This window comes from Serpula lacrymans, assembly GCF_000218685.1.
Source record: "Serpula lacrymans var. lacrymans S7.9 unplaced genomic scaffold SERLAscaffold_12, whole genome shotgun sequence".
In the NCBI taxonomy this organism is placed as follows: domain Eukaryota; kingdom Fungi; phylum Basidiomycota; class Agaricomycetes; order Boletales; family Serpulaceae; genus Serpula; species Serpula lacrymans.
The window spans coordinates 619,966-634,260 of record NW_006763301.1 but is presented as its reverse complement, the minus strand read 5'-3'; the positions used below and the strand labels follow the sequence as shown (position 1 = coordinate 634,260).

Below are 14,295 nucleotides of genomic sequence, written 5' to 3'. Positions count from 1 at the left end.
GTGTAATAGACAAGTAAATTCCAGTGCTAAGTACTAGCAGATACAATAGATGATACAACAGATCAACTCTTTTTGAACGAGAACTTTTTCACTTCCCAACAACACTCAGCCTATTTGCTGCTCTCAAGACTGCCTTTAGCCCAGAGGTCGTGATGTTAGTGTCGCTGCCCACGCCCCATGCTGCCTCCTTCTGTTTCTGGCCCTCCTTTTCGTACAAAAGCTCCACAAAAGATACGGCCTTGACTTCCGTGCCCTCTCCCACTGAATGCTCCGCATACTCCCGGATGCTAAGGGTCCCCGTAATGAGGGTATGCAGAGCAGCCAGGGCAGATGATAGCGGACCGTTACCCTCGCCTGATACCGACTGAACTTGACCGTCAACCGCCAGCTCTCCACTGAACAGACGGTGACTTCCGTCACCGATAGGTTCTAGCTTGAAAGAACGCAGAGCGAAATGCCATTCGTCTGCGATTTCATAGCCATACGTGGTTTGGAAGAGTGCTGTGAGATCTTCGAACAAAATTTTTCCGCCTGAATTTGCCGTGGCTCGTTGTACAACTTCGAAGAAGGATGCTTGGAACCTGCGAGGGAGCTGCAGATTCAAAGAGTTGACTATAGCATCTGCAACATCGGCTTGTCCTGAGGCTACGTTGAATCCTACATCGAGCTTCAACTCAGGCAGTGGGCGGTCTCCAATGGCGCTATTAGCTGCACTAAGGATAGCACGTAGACCTGATCCAGCAATGTCTGAGTCAATGCCAACACCCCACCATGACTGTGTGGCTTTGCGTGTTTCCTTAACATCTGGTCCCGACGCAACGAGCTCAATGTAGGATGCTGCTTTGGCATTTTGGCCTTCTCCGATGGTATGCTCGGAATACTCGCGTAGGGTCAGATCAATTTCTAGATATGTGCGCAGTGCGTCCAAGAGAGCGGATAAAGGGCCATTGCCATCGCCTCGAATAACGCGCAGGACACCATCGACTGATATTGTGCCATCAAATCGTCGTCGCTCATCAGGAGCATCTTCATCGTCATTCGTTTGACTTATGGGATCAGGCGATGGTTCTGTTGTGATGCGGAATGATTTTAGGACCAATCTGCCCTCATATTTTGGACCACCCAAGTAATACTTGGTGCGGAATGCAGTGGTGATATCTTCTACGGTCACCTCTCGGGCCTCGCGGTCAGATATACCCTGTATAATTTGGTAGAATGATATTTGCATTTTGCGAGGCATGTCCAGTTGCAAATGCTGCTTGACGATATAGGCGATACCACCTTTTCCGGATTGTGAATTGACGCGGATGACAGCTTCGTAACTGCAGCCCAAGTCGGCAGGATCGATGGGCATATATGGGACGTCCCACATCAGTGGTTCTCCCTTGGCGGCAGCTTGTGCGTGTCTGACACTCTGTGCCTCGAACCCCTTCTTGATTGCATCTTGATGTGAGCCAGAGAAGGCAGTGAAGACAAGCTCTCCGGCATATGGGTGTCGCGGGTGAACTGGAAGGTCATTGCATGACGTTACGATATCGATGATACTTTGCAGATCACTGAAGTCAAGATTTGGAGGTATGCCTTGTGTGTAGAGATTCAACGCAAGGTTAACGATGTCAACATTTCCAGTGCGTTCCCCATTCCCAAAAAGGCACCCCTCTACACGATCAGCTCCTCCCAGAAAAGCGAGTTCTGTGGCCGCTATTCCTGTACCTGATGAATGGACATGTATTAGCAAAGAATAAGGATCGAGTGCAAAGGACTTGCCCCGATCATTGTGAGGGTGTAGACTAACGACAACTTTTTCCCGCTCTGTTATATGGCTACAGAAATATTCAATCTGCCAAACTGATCAATTGCTGGAGACAAACATATAGATAAGAATGCTTACTTGATCAGCATAATGATTAGGAGGGCCAACTTCTACGGTAGCTGGAAGATTAAATATGATCCGCTCGTCTCCAGTACCAGCCTTGCCCCATGTAGCCTTTACAGCATTACAAATTTCAACTGAAAACTCGACTTCGGTTTGAGAAAATGTCTCAGGACTGTACTCGTATTTGAATCGCGTGCCATACTTGGCTGCGTATTCATTGGATAGTTGTCGGATGATTTTAGTGTGTTTTACAGCGAGATCGATCGTTTGTTCTTTTGTGTTATGGAAAACGACGTTACGGAAGGTGGGTGATGTTGCATTATACATGTGAATGATGACGTGCTTGAATCCTGCTATAGCCTCGAAGGTGCGCCTGATCAAGTCTTCGCGGGCGGGGGTCAGGACCTAATTCCGAATATCTTCAATAACGCAATGTAATGAAAACTAATAGTAACACAGTGCGAATACTCACCTGTATCCAAACATCGTCTGGTACTTTTCCACCTTCGACTAGTCCACGAACAAATGAAAAATCTGTGTCACTGGCAGCAGGGTATGCTACTTCGATCTCTTTGAACCCGCATTTGACCAGAGTGTCATAGAAGATGTTTTTTTGTTCGACAGTCATGGGATTTGCGAGGGCCTGATTACCATCGCGAAGATCGGTGGACAGCCAAATGGGGGCCTTGGTGAACGTTTTTGTCGGCCATGCGCGATTTTCGAGCTTCAGGGGGGTATATGGCTTATACTTTATGTGTGGGTTCAAGCTGAAAGTGGTGGTTAGTGTTATAGTTTTTACTGAGATGGAGCACGTACAGCATGCACGGCATGGTGATCGTCCTGTGTCGTTAGAAGGATAGAAATACACTGTCACAATTATAAAGATCTGACTTGACTCAGACATGGTCATTTTTCGTAAAGAATTTCGGACTCAGCGCCGAATCGACTCATTTGTTCGGCTTCAATTGCTTTTATCGTGTTTTCTCTTCTATCCGCACTTACAATTTACTCTTGTTTTTCCTCGAGTCGCTTGTTCTACTCCTAGTCACTGAGTAATGTCGCCAATGGCTTTCACTGGCAATTATCGTAATCAACATACACCTGGATTCATGATGCGACTTGCTCTAAAGTACCACAAGCAATGAAGTATCTTGTTCTACATCCATAGCATCTCCTCTCGTCATACCTTCTACTCAAACTGAATACTATACTCAACGTCGACACTTCACTGATAGCAGGAAATCAGCTTGAGGTCCACACATGTCATACAACGAACTTCACTTAACCACGATCTGGCAAGGCCATCATAGCAAAGTTAAATTCACCAATATCTAGTATCATCTCGAGGCTTCCACCGTGGGCCGTCTTCGCGAGTGATCAATAAGATCGTAGGCAAGGTCTAAAGCGGCTTGTGATACGTTCATGCTAGTATTTTCTCATGTCATCGATGTCGCCGGCCGCAGAACTCGTGGACGTTCCCCGGCTGGCTTGTGTATCCGTATCCGTATTCGTTTTGTTATCTCCAGCCTGGAGACTCTCATATAGAACGTGAGTGAGTGCTGTTTCTTTCGATGCAATCTTAATCACATGGATGTATCTGCTGACTCTTCCACTATCGCCGCTGCTAAGAGTCTTCAATTAGTGAATGTGAGTCCCCCTCCCGACGTCAAGTTCAAGTCTAAAATCAGTGTCTATTATTTGGCTCAGTATGCCGTCGGTATTTAACCTTTGTAAAGTTATCTATATCAACCACTTATGTTATTTTGAAGTGGCTACCGTTGCAGTCATGGTTCGTTATATCTAATTTTTGATTTCACTGTACCAGAGTTGATGGTCAGTTTCTACAGGTGTATGACTACTGTATCTTACTAGGAGATGAAGTATGCTCGCTGTCCACTTCCTCTGTACGAAACAAAAGCATCTCATCTCACCCTTCCAGATCATGTACATTTCCACTGCACGACGGAAAAAAGCGAAAGCCATGCACCTCATTGCCCGCTGGCTCCCATTTTCCATGCTCGGTGTGCGCTGCTACGGTGAGCCCCACCTTCATGTGTATGCTTCTCGTTCTGATGAACAGCTTGTTCTCCGAGTCAGAAGCACTAAGCACCAGTTATCCGCGAAGTGTACGACCTATGATATATATAAATTGTTTATTTTTAATTTTCAGCAATACACAGCTATGCTCGTCGCTTTATCTGACAAACTCATGTGCGTTTTTCTATTTTTTTCTCTTCTATTTTAATCAACCACACCCATCTCCGTTCTAGGTCTACAGGCTCTCTCCCTTTTCATTGCCGAACGTGAGTCATACGTCCGTCATCCAACATTATATTTTATTTTCCCACTTTTGCGGTCACTGGATTTGCTGATTAACCCTGACTCGAATTTACTTTGAACCTGAATGTACAGTCATCTTCACGTTGAGAACATACGCGCTATGGGGACACAGCAAAAGGTGTTGGGTATGCTCTTAACCAGTGGATTTGTGAGACCCGTTCCCTTTCACCCCTTTCCGTTTACCCCCTTAATTGCCTTGTGATTGTACTCATGTCATTCAATTCTGATGCCCGATGCCCACTTCACATGGCGATATATCTACCTCCACCAATAGGCTATAGTCGTTGGAATTGTCGTGCTGATGACAATAGACCAAGGACCTTCTATCTGTACGCTGCCGCACCTTCTCACTTCTCACCTCGTCCTTACCCATTTTTTCCTACCTTCAGTTAGCCCCTCCCCTATACCCACTATCGCAGTCTGCTACCAAGCAAACACGCCAAACACAGGTTTACCACTTGTGTCAATTGCGTATGCATTATTGATCGTTTATGAAGTTGGTGCGTTTGTGTAATCCGTCTGTGTTGTTTTTCTTTCTCACTTCGCTCTGTTCCCCCCTTTCTGGCCATACATACACCATTTTTGTGCTCATCCATCCACCCGTCAACCTCTACTCTGTATCAACGTCAAACAAACTGTAACCTCCACAGAAATCCTCCTATTCAGCCTCTACCGTGCCCTCATCCACTACCGCTCCACGCGAAGCCCCCTCCTGCGTGTGCTCTTACAACATAACATATTCTACTTCAGCTGTGGGCTTGGTGGGTCTCTCCTTCTTTTCCCCTTCATCTCCGTTTCCTCCTCCCGCCACTTTCTTCCACTTTGTGTTGCTAGTCATTTTCTTTGGTGCTTGGCACCTTGTACGTACGCATATTGATGACTTACTGTGGATGGCAACAATATATAGCTTTCTCGACGGTCAATACCATACTATACGAGGTACGTTTTGCATGATACACCATAACCCCAAATAATCCCCCCCTCCCAAACTTATTCTAAAACCTCAATCAGAACCCATATAGCGATATATTCCCTGAGTGCGTCCCATTCCCCCTCATCCACCTTTCCCCACTATCTACATCAACTAAAACCCCTCCCTTTTGTACAGCCTCCAAGTCGTCATCCATGCCATCCTTGTCACGCGCATGCAAATTGACCTGTGGAAGAGTGACCAGCTCACGCATCAAGGCCACGTTCGATATTTTGAAGGGGGAGATGCGGGTGCGGGTGCAGATGCAGATGTAGACGCGAACATAGACGCAGGCGGAGAGAGATGGTGGCAGCGGAGGGGAAGAGGAGGGGTAGGGCAACAAGGAGGATGGGCGTGGAGATGGAGGTCAGAAGGAAGGGAGGTAGAAACTGCCATCCCGCTCGGGACACTCGAGGAACTGGAGTTCGCACGTGGTTCGCGTGCTACTGGTAGCGGCTTTGTGAGTAGAGGGATGGGTAGTACATGTATTGAGGATTTAGATTCGTGAGGAGTTAGAACAGCTTGGGGACTATGAACGAAATCTTACGAGGGCGATCATGATCAAGAAGGTGTATGTCACGTATGGACTTGTGCAAATAAACAAAGCTATGCATTTTACTTGTCGTCTTTCTGCAAGTCATCTCTAAGTCTTAAATTCGAGGATGTTTATTTCAAGTTGCAGCCTCACGTCTCCAATCTTCATGGCCTGCAAATGTTGGCCTCAACTCTTGAAGCTCCGTGGACTCAGGCCACGATCAGGCTGATTTTCTGTCAATGATTTTACTGCTTTCTTCCATTCACGTCATATACTGCTACGTATCAATACTACACGTCAATTGATTGAGCTACGCGTCACACAAAATACGGCTTTATATGCGATCTATTGGACATACCCATAGATCTCTGGAGCACTTGCATTGCTCGAGCTAGCGGACAGCTTACAGAGTTTGAGCGCGCCGCCGCACAGAAGGAGGCGGCAAAGGAAAGCGTTGGGAGTAAGGTCTTCATCGACCTCACGAACGACATAAATGACTTGGATCCTACCACTGCCGCCGCTTTTTCGAGGAGAACAATATCACTGTAAACCTGAATCAAACAAACCATCAGAGCCTAGTAGTGGTCCTGCAATTCGCTCGACTACATCCAGACTTGCAGATAGCACCAATTCCGGCTCACATAAACGCCCCTTTTGCGTTACAATGTGATGCTTGCCTATCTGAATGTCCACATGAACCTTCAGAAGAGGAAGAGTGGCCTACTGGGGCAATATATCAAGTATTGCAGGAGAACAAGACTCGCTCGCCAGGTCCGAAGGCCGGTAGTACCACCCTCAATAGTAGTCTGTGACTCGAGCAATGTCGTTGTCTGATATGTATCGCATGTCTCCCTATTAACAACAAGTTTCTCTAGCTGAGGAAGTTTCCAATAATGAGTTACATATGATTCAATTGGTGGGCCATACATTGAAAGTGGGTTGTTCGGCTCACTACAATTGAGCCGATTTCAACGACACTGATATGGTACGCACGAAGTCGAGGATATCAGTAACGATAGGTAATAATCGTAAATACGGCTTGATGCATCATTGCTGGTCAACCTGTCAGCCTTCATAGGCACCTAAGATGTGGCATGCCTCGTCTTGGGGCATTGTTTCCAGAAGAAAAGTGGCCCATTTCCGAAAGGTTTGTTAGTAATGTTTGGAGGGAGTCTTGAGATGTGGGTTCAACGACACAGAATCCAGAGTAATTGTTTGGATTAGAGAGAAAGGGAATGGGTTGGGAATGACTACATCTGCATGGGTGAAAGGGCGGAAGCAAACCAAATAATTCCAGTTGTCCATCAGACATGATAGTATTGAGCTAGGATAACTCTCCAGTTCCATGAACTGGCGCGCCTGCCCTAATTCTACACGTGACTTCGCCTTCAAATATTTCTGCTACTTTCTCAAATATTTGCTCTTTTTCGTAGCACATCTCTACGAGTTGCCGGCCCTCGTTGTTTAGTTTCTGCATGCCCCTCATTAAGCTCAGCGCGTTCGGCATCAACATCTGCTGATACTGCGGATGATGCAATTGTCAAAGACATTGAAGCTGATGTCGAGGAAGAAGGCACCGTAAGGGACCTTCGGCATGAAGATGGGTTAATGGAAGAAGGTTATAGTTACAGAGACCCGAAGCCTCGTAATTGGCGAAGTACTCGAGTCCGTCCCTTATTTTAAATTATTCGCTGTCTCGTCGTATCTGACATTATCTTTTAGCCTTTTTCTTTGAATCCATCTTTCAAGCCGCCTATTCCTCTCTCGGATACCTTGCGCACCCTAATATACAGGCAATATATGACTGATCCGAAGACTAATGGTGTTCGCGCACTTGACACTCAGTGCCATCTCAGTATCAAGCTTGTCGATGCGATTTTACGAAAGGTATGAAAGTGCACTGGGCCAAGGTTCGTGTACTTCAACTATTACAGCCGTCCACATGGACGGAACACATGATGAGCATAAACAAAAATTCGATTAGTCTTTAAGACTACTGCATGGTTACAATTTATTTTCTTTCTGAATTTGTGTACCATCAGTCGAGCTATGTGCTAACGGTATATCGTTTTTCTAGGTGATTGGCTAGTTTCTTATCGATGAACGTCAAGAATCGCTAACGATATATATGTGTTTGTGCATGATCAATAAGAGGTGGGTTTTCTTTTCATATTTTGGATATGATGAGCCTATACTTCATTCGCGAAAAAACAAGATCACCGTGGTGCCTTACATCGCCCGCAAATTGGTTATAACGTTTTCAACCCCATCTAAACTATAGCTTTTGCTTTATTCATGACATAAACAACCTATTCATTTTTAGGATCAATTTCTTCAAACAGGCTTCGTCAAGGGAATGAATATGCCTAGAGAAGTGCTAGCTAATGTATCGGTCGTTGTCATTTTCTCTATGTTATGTTCAATTCGAGTTATAATGATTGCATGACTATTTACTACTACGTGAGTCAGTTGAATGTCGAACTGGCTGGAATGTGCTCCTCCATGTAGTGGTTGGCACCACCAACAACTAAGTCTCGCATAGATAATAATAGATAATCGATATCTTATCGTGACTCCGAGTCAGTGTGGCTTGTCCAGATCCTTCGGCGTGGGCTACAGCTTGTTTTGTAGTCATTCTATCCTTGAATTCTTAAAACCTGATTGCACATTACTTGCTGACCACCATGTCTCTTACTCTCTCGACAAAAACATCACCATTTCCATTTGCAGCAGTTGCAGTTGCAACATACACTCAAAAAGCCGAACTCATTTTCGACGAATCTGCAACCGATGCTGTTCTGGATATCAACGGGACGCAGTTAACCACCGAAGAGGAGATCGTGCATAGTCTCTCGAAGGCTGGGGAACTGTCTGGAGATAGCGTCAAGGTGAGATATTAGGAACTTCATCGTATCATGTACTAAATGCATCAACCACACATATTAGACAGCGTCGTATTTTACACTAGCTAAAAGTCTAATTACAGTAACTGCGTTTCCAGATATCGTTGCCGCCTTCGATTCTCTAGACAATCATCTTGCGTATCGCACTTTTTTGGTCGGACATGATATTACTGCTGCAGATTGGATCGTATGGGGCGCAGTGAAAGGTGAGATTGTTCTTCATCGATAAAGGATCTGGGACTGAGATACTTTCGGCATCAAAGGAAACATCAAAGCCATCGGACTCCTGAAAAACAACCAGCATGCTCATCTTCTTCGCTGGTTTTCTTATCTCGAGAGTCTTGAATCCACACAACTTGCTCTCGCTAGTCTTGCAGACGCTAAATCAAGTAAAGCTCGTTCGAACAAAACCGCTGCCGGTTTTTCTCTTGGTCTTCAAAACGCCAAGCAAGGCCAGGTAGTCACCCGTTTCCCGCCCGAGCCCAGTGGTTATTTACACATCGGACACGCAAAAGCTGCCATGCTTAATCAGTACTTTGCGAAGATGTATAAAGGAAAAATGATTATTCGTTTTGACGATACTAATCCAACGAAGGAGAGGGTGAGTTGTTTTATTATCTACACCATATCAGACACTGGATTGATTATCCCACTTTAGAGCGAGTTCGAAGAAACAATTTTGGAGGACCTGCATCTCCTTGATATTCACGGAGATCAAGTCTCACATACCTCGGATTATTTCGATGAGTTATATGAGCTTGCATTGAAACTCATCAAGTTGGGCAAAGCATACGCAGACGACACTGAACAACTCCAGGTATGTACTTTTATTGTTGTTGATAATTCCTTCCTTAATCTAGGATCAGATGCGAGAGGAGAGATGGAAAGGCATTGCCTCTGCTCATCGCGATGATTCTGTCGAAGACAACCTTAAGCACTTCGCCGAGATGAAAGCTGGAAGTGATGAAGGCCTGAGGTGGTGCATCCGAGCCAAGATGAGCGTCGATAACCCAAATAAAGCGCTGCGTGATCCGGTCATATACCGGTGTAATGTGCTTAACCACCATAGGACAGGGTACGTCGTATATCAATATAAGGTGGCAAAACACTGAGAGCTCAATATTGCTCAGTGACAAGTGGAAGATATACCCTACATACGATTTTGCTTGCCCGATAGTGGACTCCATCGAGGGTGTAACTCATGCTTTAAGGACTAACGAATACCGGGACCGTAACCCCCAATATTCCTGGATGATTGAGTCCTTAGGTTTACGCCCAGTTAACATTTGGGACTTCAGGTATATCGATATGTTGCCTGTTCGACGAGTGTGCTGATTTTGTAACCTTTTAGTCGCCTGAACTTCATCTATACCCTTTTATCCAAGCGCAAACTTCATTGGTTTGTTGACAGCGGGTTAGTGAAGGGATGGGATGACCCTCGTTTCCCTACTGTCAGGGGTTCGTCCGTACCGAGTGATTACTTCTGTTCAAAGCTGACCTTCGCGGGATGTGACTCTAGGTATTCGTCGACGTGGCCTTACAGTGGAGGCACTGTCACAATTCATGTTATCACAGGGACCCTCGCAAGCAATCGTCTCTCTGGAATGGGACTCCATCTGGGCGCTGAACAAAAAAGTCATCGATCCCATTGCGCCACGATTTTGGGCTGTAGCGAAGGAGAAGAGGTAAGTTGTATTTTTTGTACTCAGTTATATGATCTCTTCATCTTGCCACCAGTGTTCCAGTAACCATCAACGATGGCCCTGCAACTGCCGAGGTAAAGGTGCTTCCTAAACATAAGAAGAACCCAGAAGTTGGCGAGAAGAAGACTGTATATACGTCTACGATATTACTCGAGCAGGAAGACGCGGCTTCCTTCGAAGACCAGGAGGAGGTAAGCATGATTATATTCTGAGAAAAGCACGTTGATGTTGAATAAACGCAGGTTACTCTCATGGACTGGGGTAATGCTATTGTCCGCTCGAAAACTACTGGACCTTCGGGAGAAATCACTTCTCTCACCATGGACCTCAACCTCGAAGGTGACTTCCGCAAAACGAAGAAGAAAATAACCTGGTTAGCCCAACCCAGTGAATCCTACCCATTGATCGATGTCACGCTCCTCGACTATGATTATCTTATCACAAAGAAGAAGTTGGAGGAGAACGACAACGTAGCCGACTTTGTGACTCCTATGACTGAGTTCAAAGAGGAGGCATTGGCTGATGCCAACGTAAACGACCTGAAAAAGGGGGATATCATTCAGTTCGAGAGGAAAGGCTACTTCATATTCGATGGTAATGGTGAAGACGGCAAGTTAGAGTTTATCCGTATTCCCGACGGCCGGGCAGCGAACTTGGCAAGCAAGGCTGGCAAACCTGGTGTAGTAGTAGTCCCAAATCCTTCCGTGGATAGTGCTTCGTCGACCAAAGCGAACAATACCCCGGTATCCACCAAGATGTACAACGTTGCGAAGATATATGGGGATGATGCCGTTAAACCGGATGCCAGTTCGAAGATGTACACTGTACAAAATATTTATGACTAGGTATTGTACAAGTCAATTAGTCAATGAGGCGGGGAAATGCTGACTAGTCTTCCATTTGTTGCATGTTGTAGACTGAACAAAGAATTTCCGAGGCCAGAGCTGGACGGTGATTAATAATTGATTAATACCATTGACATCGTTATCATGAGATGTGCGAGGTAGCTGCACAAACATGAGTTTGTTACGTGCTACAAATGATATAGCAGTTTGCATCATTGAACTTTCTGGCGTAGGATAAATACTTTTAGCACCTTTCAAGCTTCTCTGCATCCTGGGTGCATTGTGCAGTGATGGGCTTCTTAACACTAGTAGCTCCCAGTCCAAGATCATGAGGTCGAATTTATCGCGCAGAAACGTGTGTCCTCGGAGCCGCCATGGCCATATGTATCTGAAATGACGTTTCTGCGTAAAGGACTCGCATGAGCGTGTGCCAGTGGTGTAGTGGAGGCACACTGTCCAGCATCTGAATCCCCACCCGAAGCCTACCGAAGCACGCCCCTTTTGGCAATGTCAAAGGCAAAGCCTATATAAGGCATACAAGGGGAATGGCTTTTTTGGGACTGTACCTACTCACAGGACAATGATCACGATCAAACATTTCCATTCATAAGCCGACTTTAGAGGCTATCAGTAAGGTACAGTACATGCCAACAGATTATAGTTGTGTTGGGTCGAAACTAGAATCTCTAAAAAAAACAACCAATCCAAACGATAACAGGGAGGAATAGAACGAAAGAAACGAGTGTGAAGCTCAGATAATCTGAGGGGTAGTTAAATCGATCAAAGCAAAGATACACGAAAAGAAAGTGGGGTCGAGGGGTCAAGGTAGAGGCTACAGAGGGCGCATGTGTCGCAAAGCAAAGGATAAAGAGAAACTCAATGGTAGGTATCCATACAAAATGACGGTAGAAAGGGCTATTGATTGAGTGCAACCTCATATTGATCTTCGCCGCAATCGCCGACCGAGACTGGCTAGATGTGCGCCTGACCATAGCTTGGGACGATCGAAGACGTAAGGCGTGAGATTGAAGCGACCTCGTCGGAGAATTTCCACTAGAATAAAAGTAACTTCAAAGAACATGAATAAAGTTTCAATCGTGATGTAAAATAAACGACGGCTGACCTATGAGCTCTTCGGTTGAGGCCAGAGAATGTGGATCGAATTCGAGGTAGTCGTTGCCCACCCCATGTAAGTGCGTAGGGATAAAGCGGTCGCCGACACGAATACTGTTGAAATGAAACTGCCCTTTTACTTGATCGGCGTCATAATCGAGGAGCTTCGAGCAGTCAGATATAAGTTAGACAGAAAGAGAATGAGTGGTCTCACAGTCAAAGCATCAGGCGCGGCCATCCAAAAATATTCTGTATCAAAGCGAGTGGGTATACCAAAAACACCAGTTCTGAAGGCGAATGGTTAATGCCACAGGCAAAGCAAACGAAAAAAGGGCATACGAAAGTATTGCACTCGAACAACCAAACATGCCTCTGGCACCAACCACTTTCTCATTTCCAATGACGATCTCCACGGGCTGCCTACCCTTCCAACCAATCTCTGCCACTACATTTCCCTCCTTGTTGAGGATGATTGTTCTCCGAGTCTCTGCGGCATCGACCTCGGTGTCCTTATCTTCTTGTTCATTGGCACGGATGTAGTGAGAACGAGTGAGGATGGTGTATGCGAGAGAACCAGTCTCTGGGTAAACCAGAGCTGAGTTGAGCATGTCAGACTTTGAGAACTTGAAAATCATATTGACGTCTGGCAAGAGAAAGGACGGGGAAAGAAAAGCCAAAAGACTGAAAAGAGAACGGATGCGGATTTATATGAGACGCATGGTAAGCCCGCTAAACGAAGATCTGAGATCCGTTAAACAGTCCCGACAAAGGTCATAAAGGTCATAATGTGGGAATCTAAATCCTAATCGGGTCTCCACTGTTCAACCTTTGCCACAACCTGTTTGTCTTTACTTGTCTATAGTGGCTATCATTTTGCTGTCGACCAAACAAGGCCCAACCAAATTGTGAACCTGGTCACTGACGACGACGACGGCGGCGGCAACAGCAATATCAGCGAACCCAGTGGCGACAACGTCTAGCGACGACGAGGAATTGGAACCGAACAAAAGGCTTTCTCCCCCTTTCTTGGCCATATAAATATCATTTACAGCTTCTCTGGTGGCTGATAGCATTTGTTCTACTTTTCTGCAAACTGGCATGGCCCAACGTCGTTCACCGCATAGAGTTTCGTCTTCGCCCGCAAACCCTTCTTTTGCGCGCCGAATTTACTCTCTTCGCCGTGGCCCTCTCTCAAAGCGCGCTCTTACTTACAGGTTCCAGCGGTCTTCACCCAATTCTCACGCCTCTGGCGTGTCATCATCCTCCTCTGCAGATAATACTGCTTTACGACCAGTCCTGGCCACTCTTCATCCTAATTTACGTCGCTTGCCGTCTCGCCTATATCTGCTACAGGCAGACAATATGCGCGATGTGAGCCAAAACCTTGATATTCGCATCGGGACAAAGCGAAAACGCGTCGTGAGTCTTAATGAGAACGCGCACTCCGGTGGTCGCCCGACGCGTGGTTCTGGGACATTGAAGAGGCGCAGAGGCGTGGGTAATCAGGGTTTGACCAGCGACGATGACAGTGGCGAAAGCCAGACAAGTTCTATGGAAGTAGACCTCAACGGCCAGTGGACAGCCTCAGATCAATCAGACGCTGATAGCGATGCGGATGAATCATGTACGTTGATCTTCTTAGATTCTTAGCACGCTCTCTGACTTGAGCCAAGCCGATGAGTTCCTCATCAATGAAGCCGTTCCTCGTCAGCTTTTACGTCTGCGAAAGGACGAGCTCGTTCGACTTTATGTAGCAGCTGGCCTTTCAGAAGATGCTGAAACACTCACGAAACCAGAAATTGTTGATGCCATTGTCGCTGCTCGCGATGATGTCGCGTCATTACCACCTTCATCTCCCCCTGGTAGAGGCGACGACAATTCCAGCGACTTTTCATCCGATGACGGTAATGTTGCCGGTGGCGAGGAGACGGATGTCGCAGGCAAAGTAAAAGGGCTCAATGGACTAAGACGACGCGCTACGGTTCATGATGTGGGCCATATGGGTGGAAA

General features: G+C 46.1%; 5 protein-coding genes across 5 annotated transcripts; 3 read left to right on the top strand and 2 right to left on the bottom strand.

The window, feature by feature from the left end:
- Window positions 1-88: 88 nt before the first annotated feature.
- On the bottom strand, window positions 89-2,706 carry SERLADRAFT_441494 (uncharacterized protein; the record flags this gene model as incomplete). Its single annotated transcript, XM_007322006.1, has 4 exons — window positions 89-1,840; window positions 1,892-2,281; window positions 2,349-2,643; window positions 2,693-2,706. 4 exons carry the CDS (start codon window positions 2,704-2,706, stop codon window positions 89-91), a joined length of 2,451 nt encoding a protein of 816 aa, XP_007322068.1.
- Window positions 2,707-3,463: 757 nt separating this feature from the next.
- SERLADRAFT_410612 (uncharacterized protein) lies at window positions 3,464-6,270 on the top strand (the record flags this gene model as incomplete). The annotated part of the gene is made up of 16 exons (XM_007322005.1): window positions 3,464-3,523; window positions 3,584-3,593; window positions 3,646-3,665; window positions 3,724-3,756; window positions 3,816-3,912; window positions 4,147-4,179; window positions 4,289-4,341; window positions 4,491-4,545; window positions 4,666-4,716; window positions 4,867-4,977; window positions 5,051-5,076; window positions 5,124-5,155; window positions 5,325-5,646; window positions 5,687-5,755; window positions 5,869-5,956; window positions 6,086-6,270. 16 exons carry the CDS (start codon window positions 3,464-3,466, stop codon window positions 6,268-6,270), a joined length of 1,245 nt encoding a protein of 414 aa, XP_007322067.1.
- An 880-nt stretch (window positions 6,271-7,150) lies between these two features.
- On the top strand, window positions 7,151-8,170 carry SERLADRAFT_475842 (uncharacterized protein; the record flags this gene model as incomplete). The annotated part of the gene is made up of 4 exons (XM_007322004.1): window positions 7,151-7,386; window positions 7,444-7,631; window positions 7,799-7,875; window positions 7,937-8,170. 2 exons carry the CDS (start codon window positions 7,330-7,332, stop codon window positions 7,612-7,614), a joined length of 228 nt encoding a protein of 75 aa, XP_007322066.1.
- A 235-nt stretch (window positions 8,171-8,405) lies between these two features.
- Window positions 8,406-11,392, top strand: SERLADRAFT_452244 (uncharacterized protein; the record flags this gene model as incomplete). The annotated part of the gene is made up of 11 exons (XM_007322003.1): window positions 8,406-8,609; window positions 8,668-8,830; window positions 8,888-9,225; window positions 9,283-9,441; window positions 9,491-9,699; window positions 9,755-9,922; window positions 9,976-10,082; window positions 10,144-10,309; window positions 10,362-10,518; window positions 10,570-11,144; window positions 11,241-11,392. The coding sequence occupies 11 exons, from the start codon at window positions 8,406-8,408 to the stop codon at window positions 11,284-11,286; spliced, it is 2,292 nt and encodes a 763-aa protein (XP_007322065.1).
- Window positions 11,393-11,753: 361 nt separating this feature from the next.
- Window positions 11,754-12,920, bottom strand: SERLADRAFT_417504 (uncharacterized protein; the record flags this gene model as incomplete). Its single annotated transcript, XM_007322002.1, has 4 exons — window positions 11,754-12,240; window positions 12,296-12,449; window positions 12,500-12,572; window positions 12,625-12,920. The coding sequence occupies 4 exons, from the start codon at window positions 12,918-12,920 to the stop codon at window positions 12,107-12,109; spliced, it is 657 nt and encodes a 218-aa protein (XP_007322064.1).
- Window positions 12,921-14,295: the final 1,375 nt, after the last annotated feature.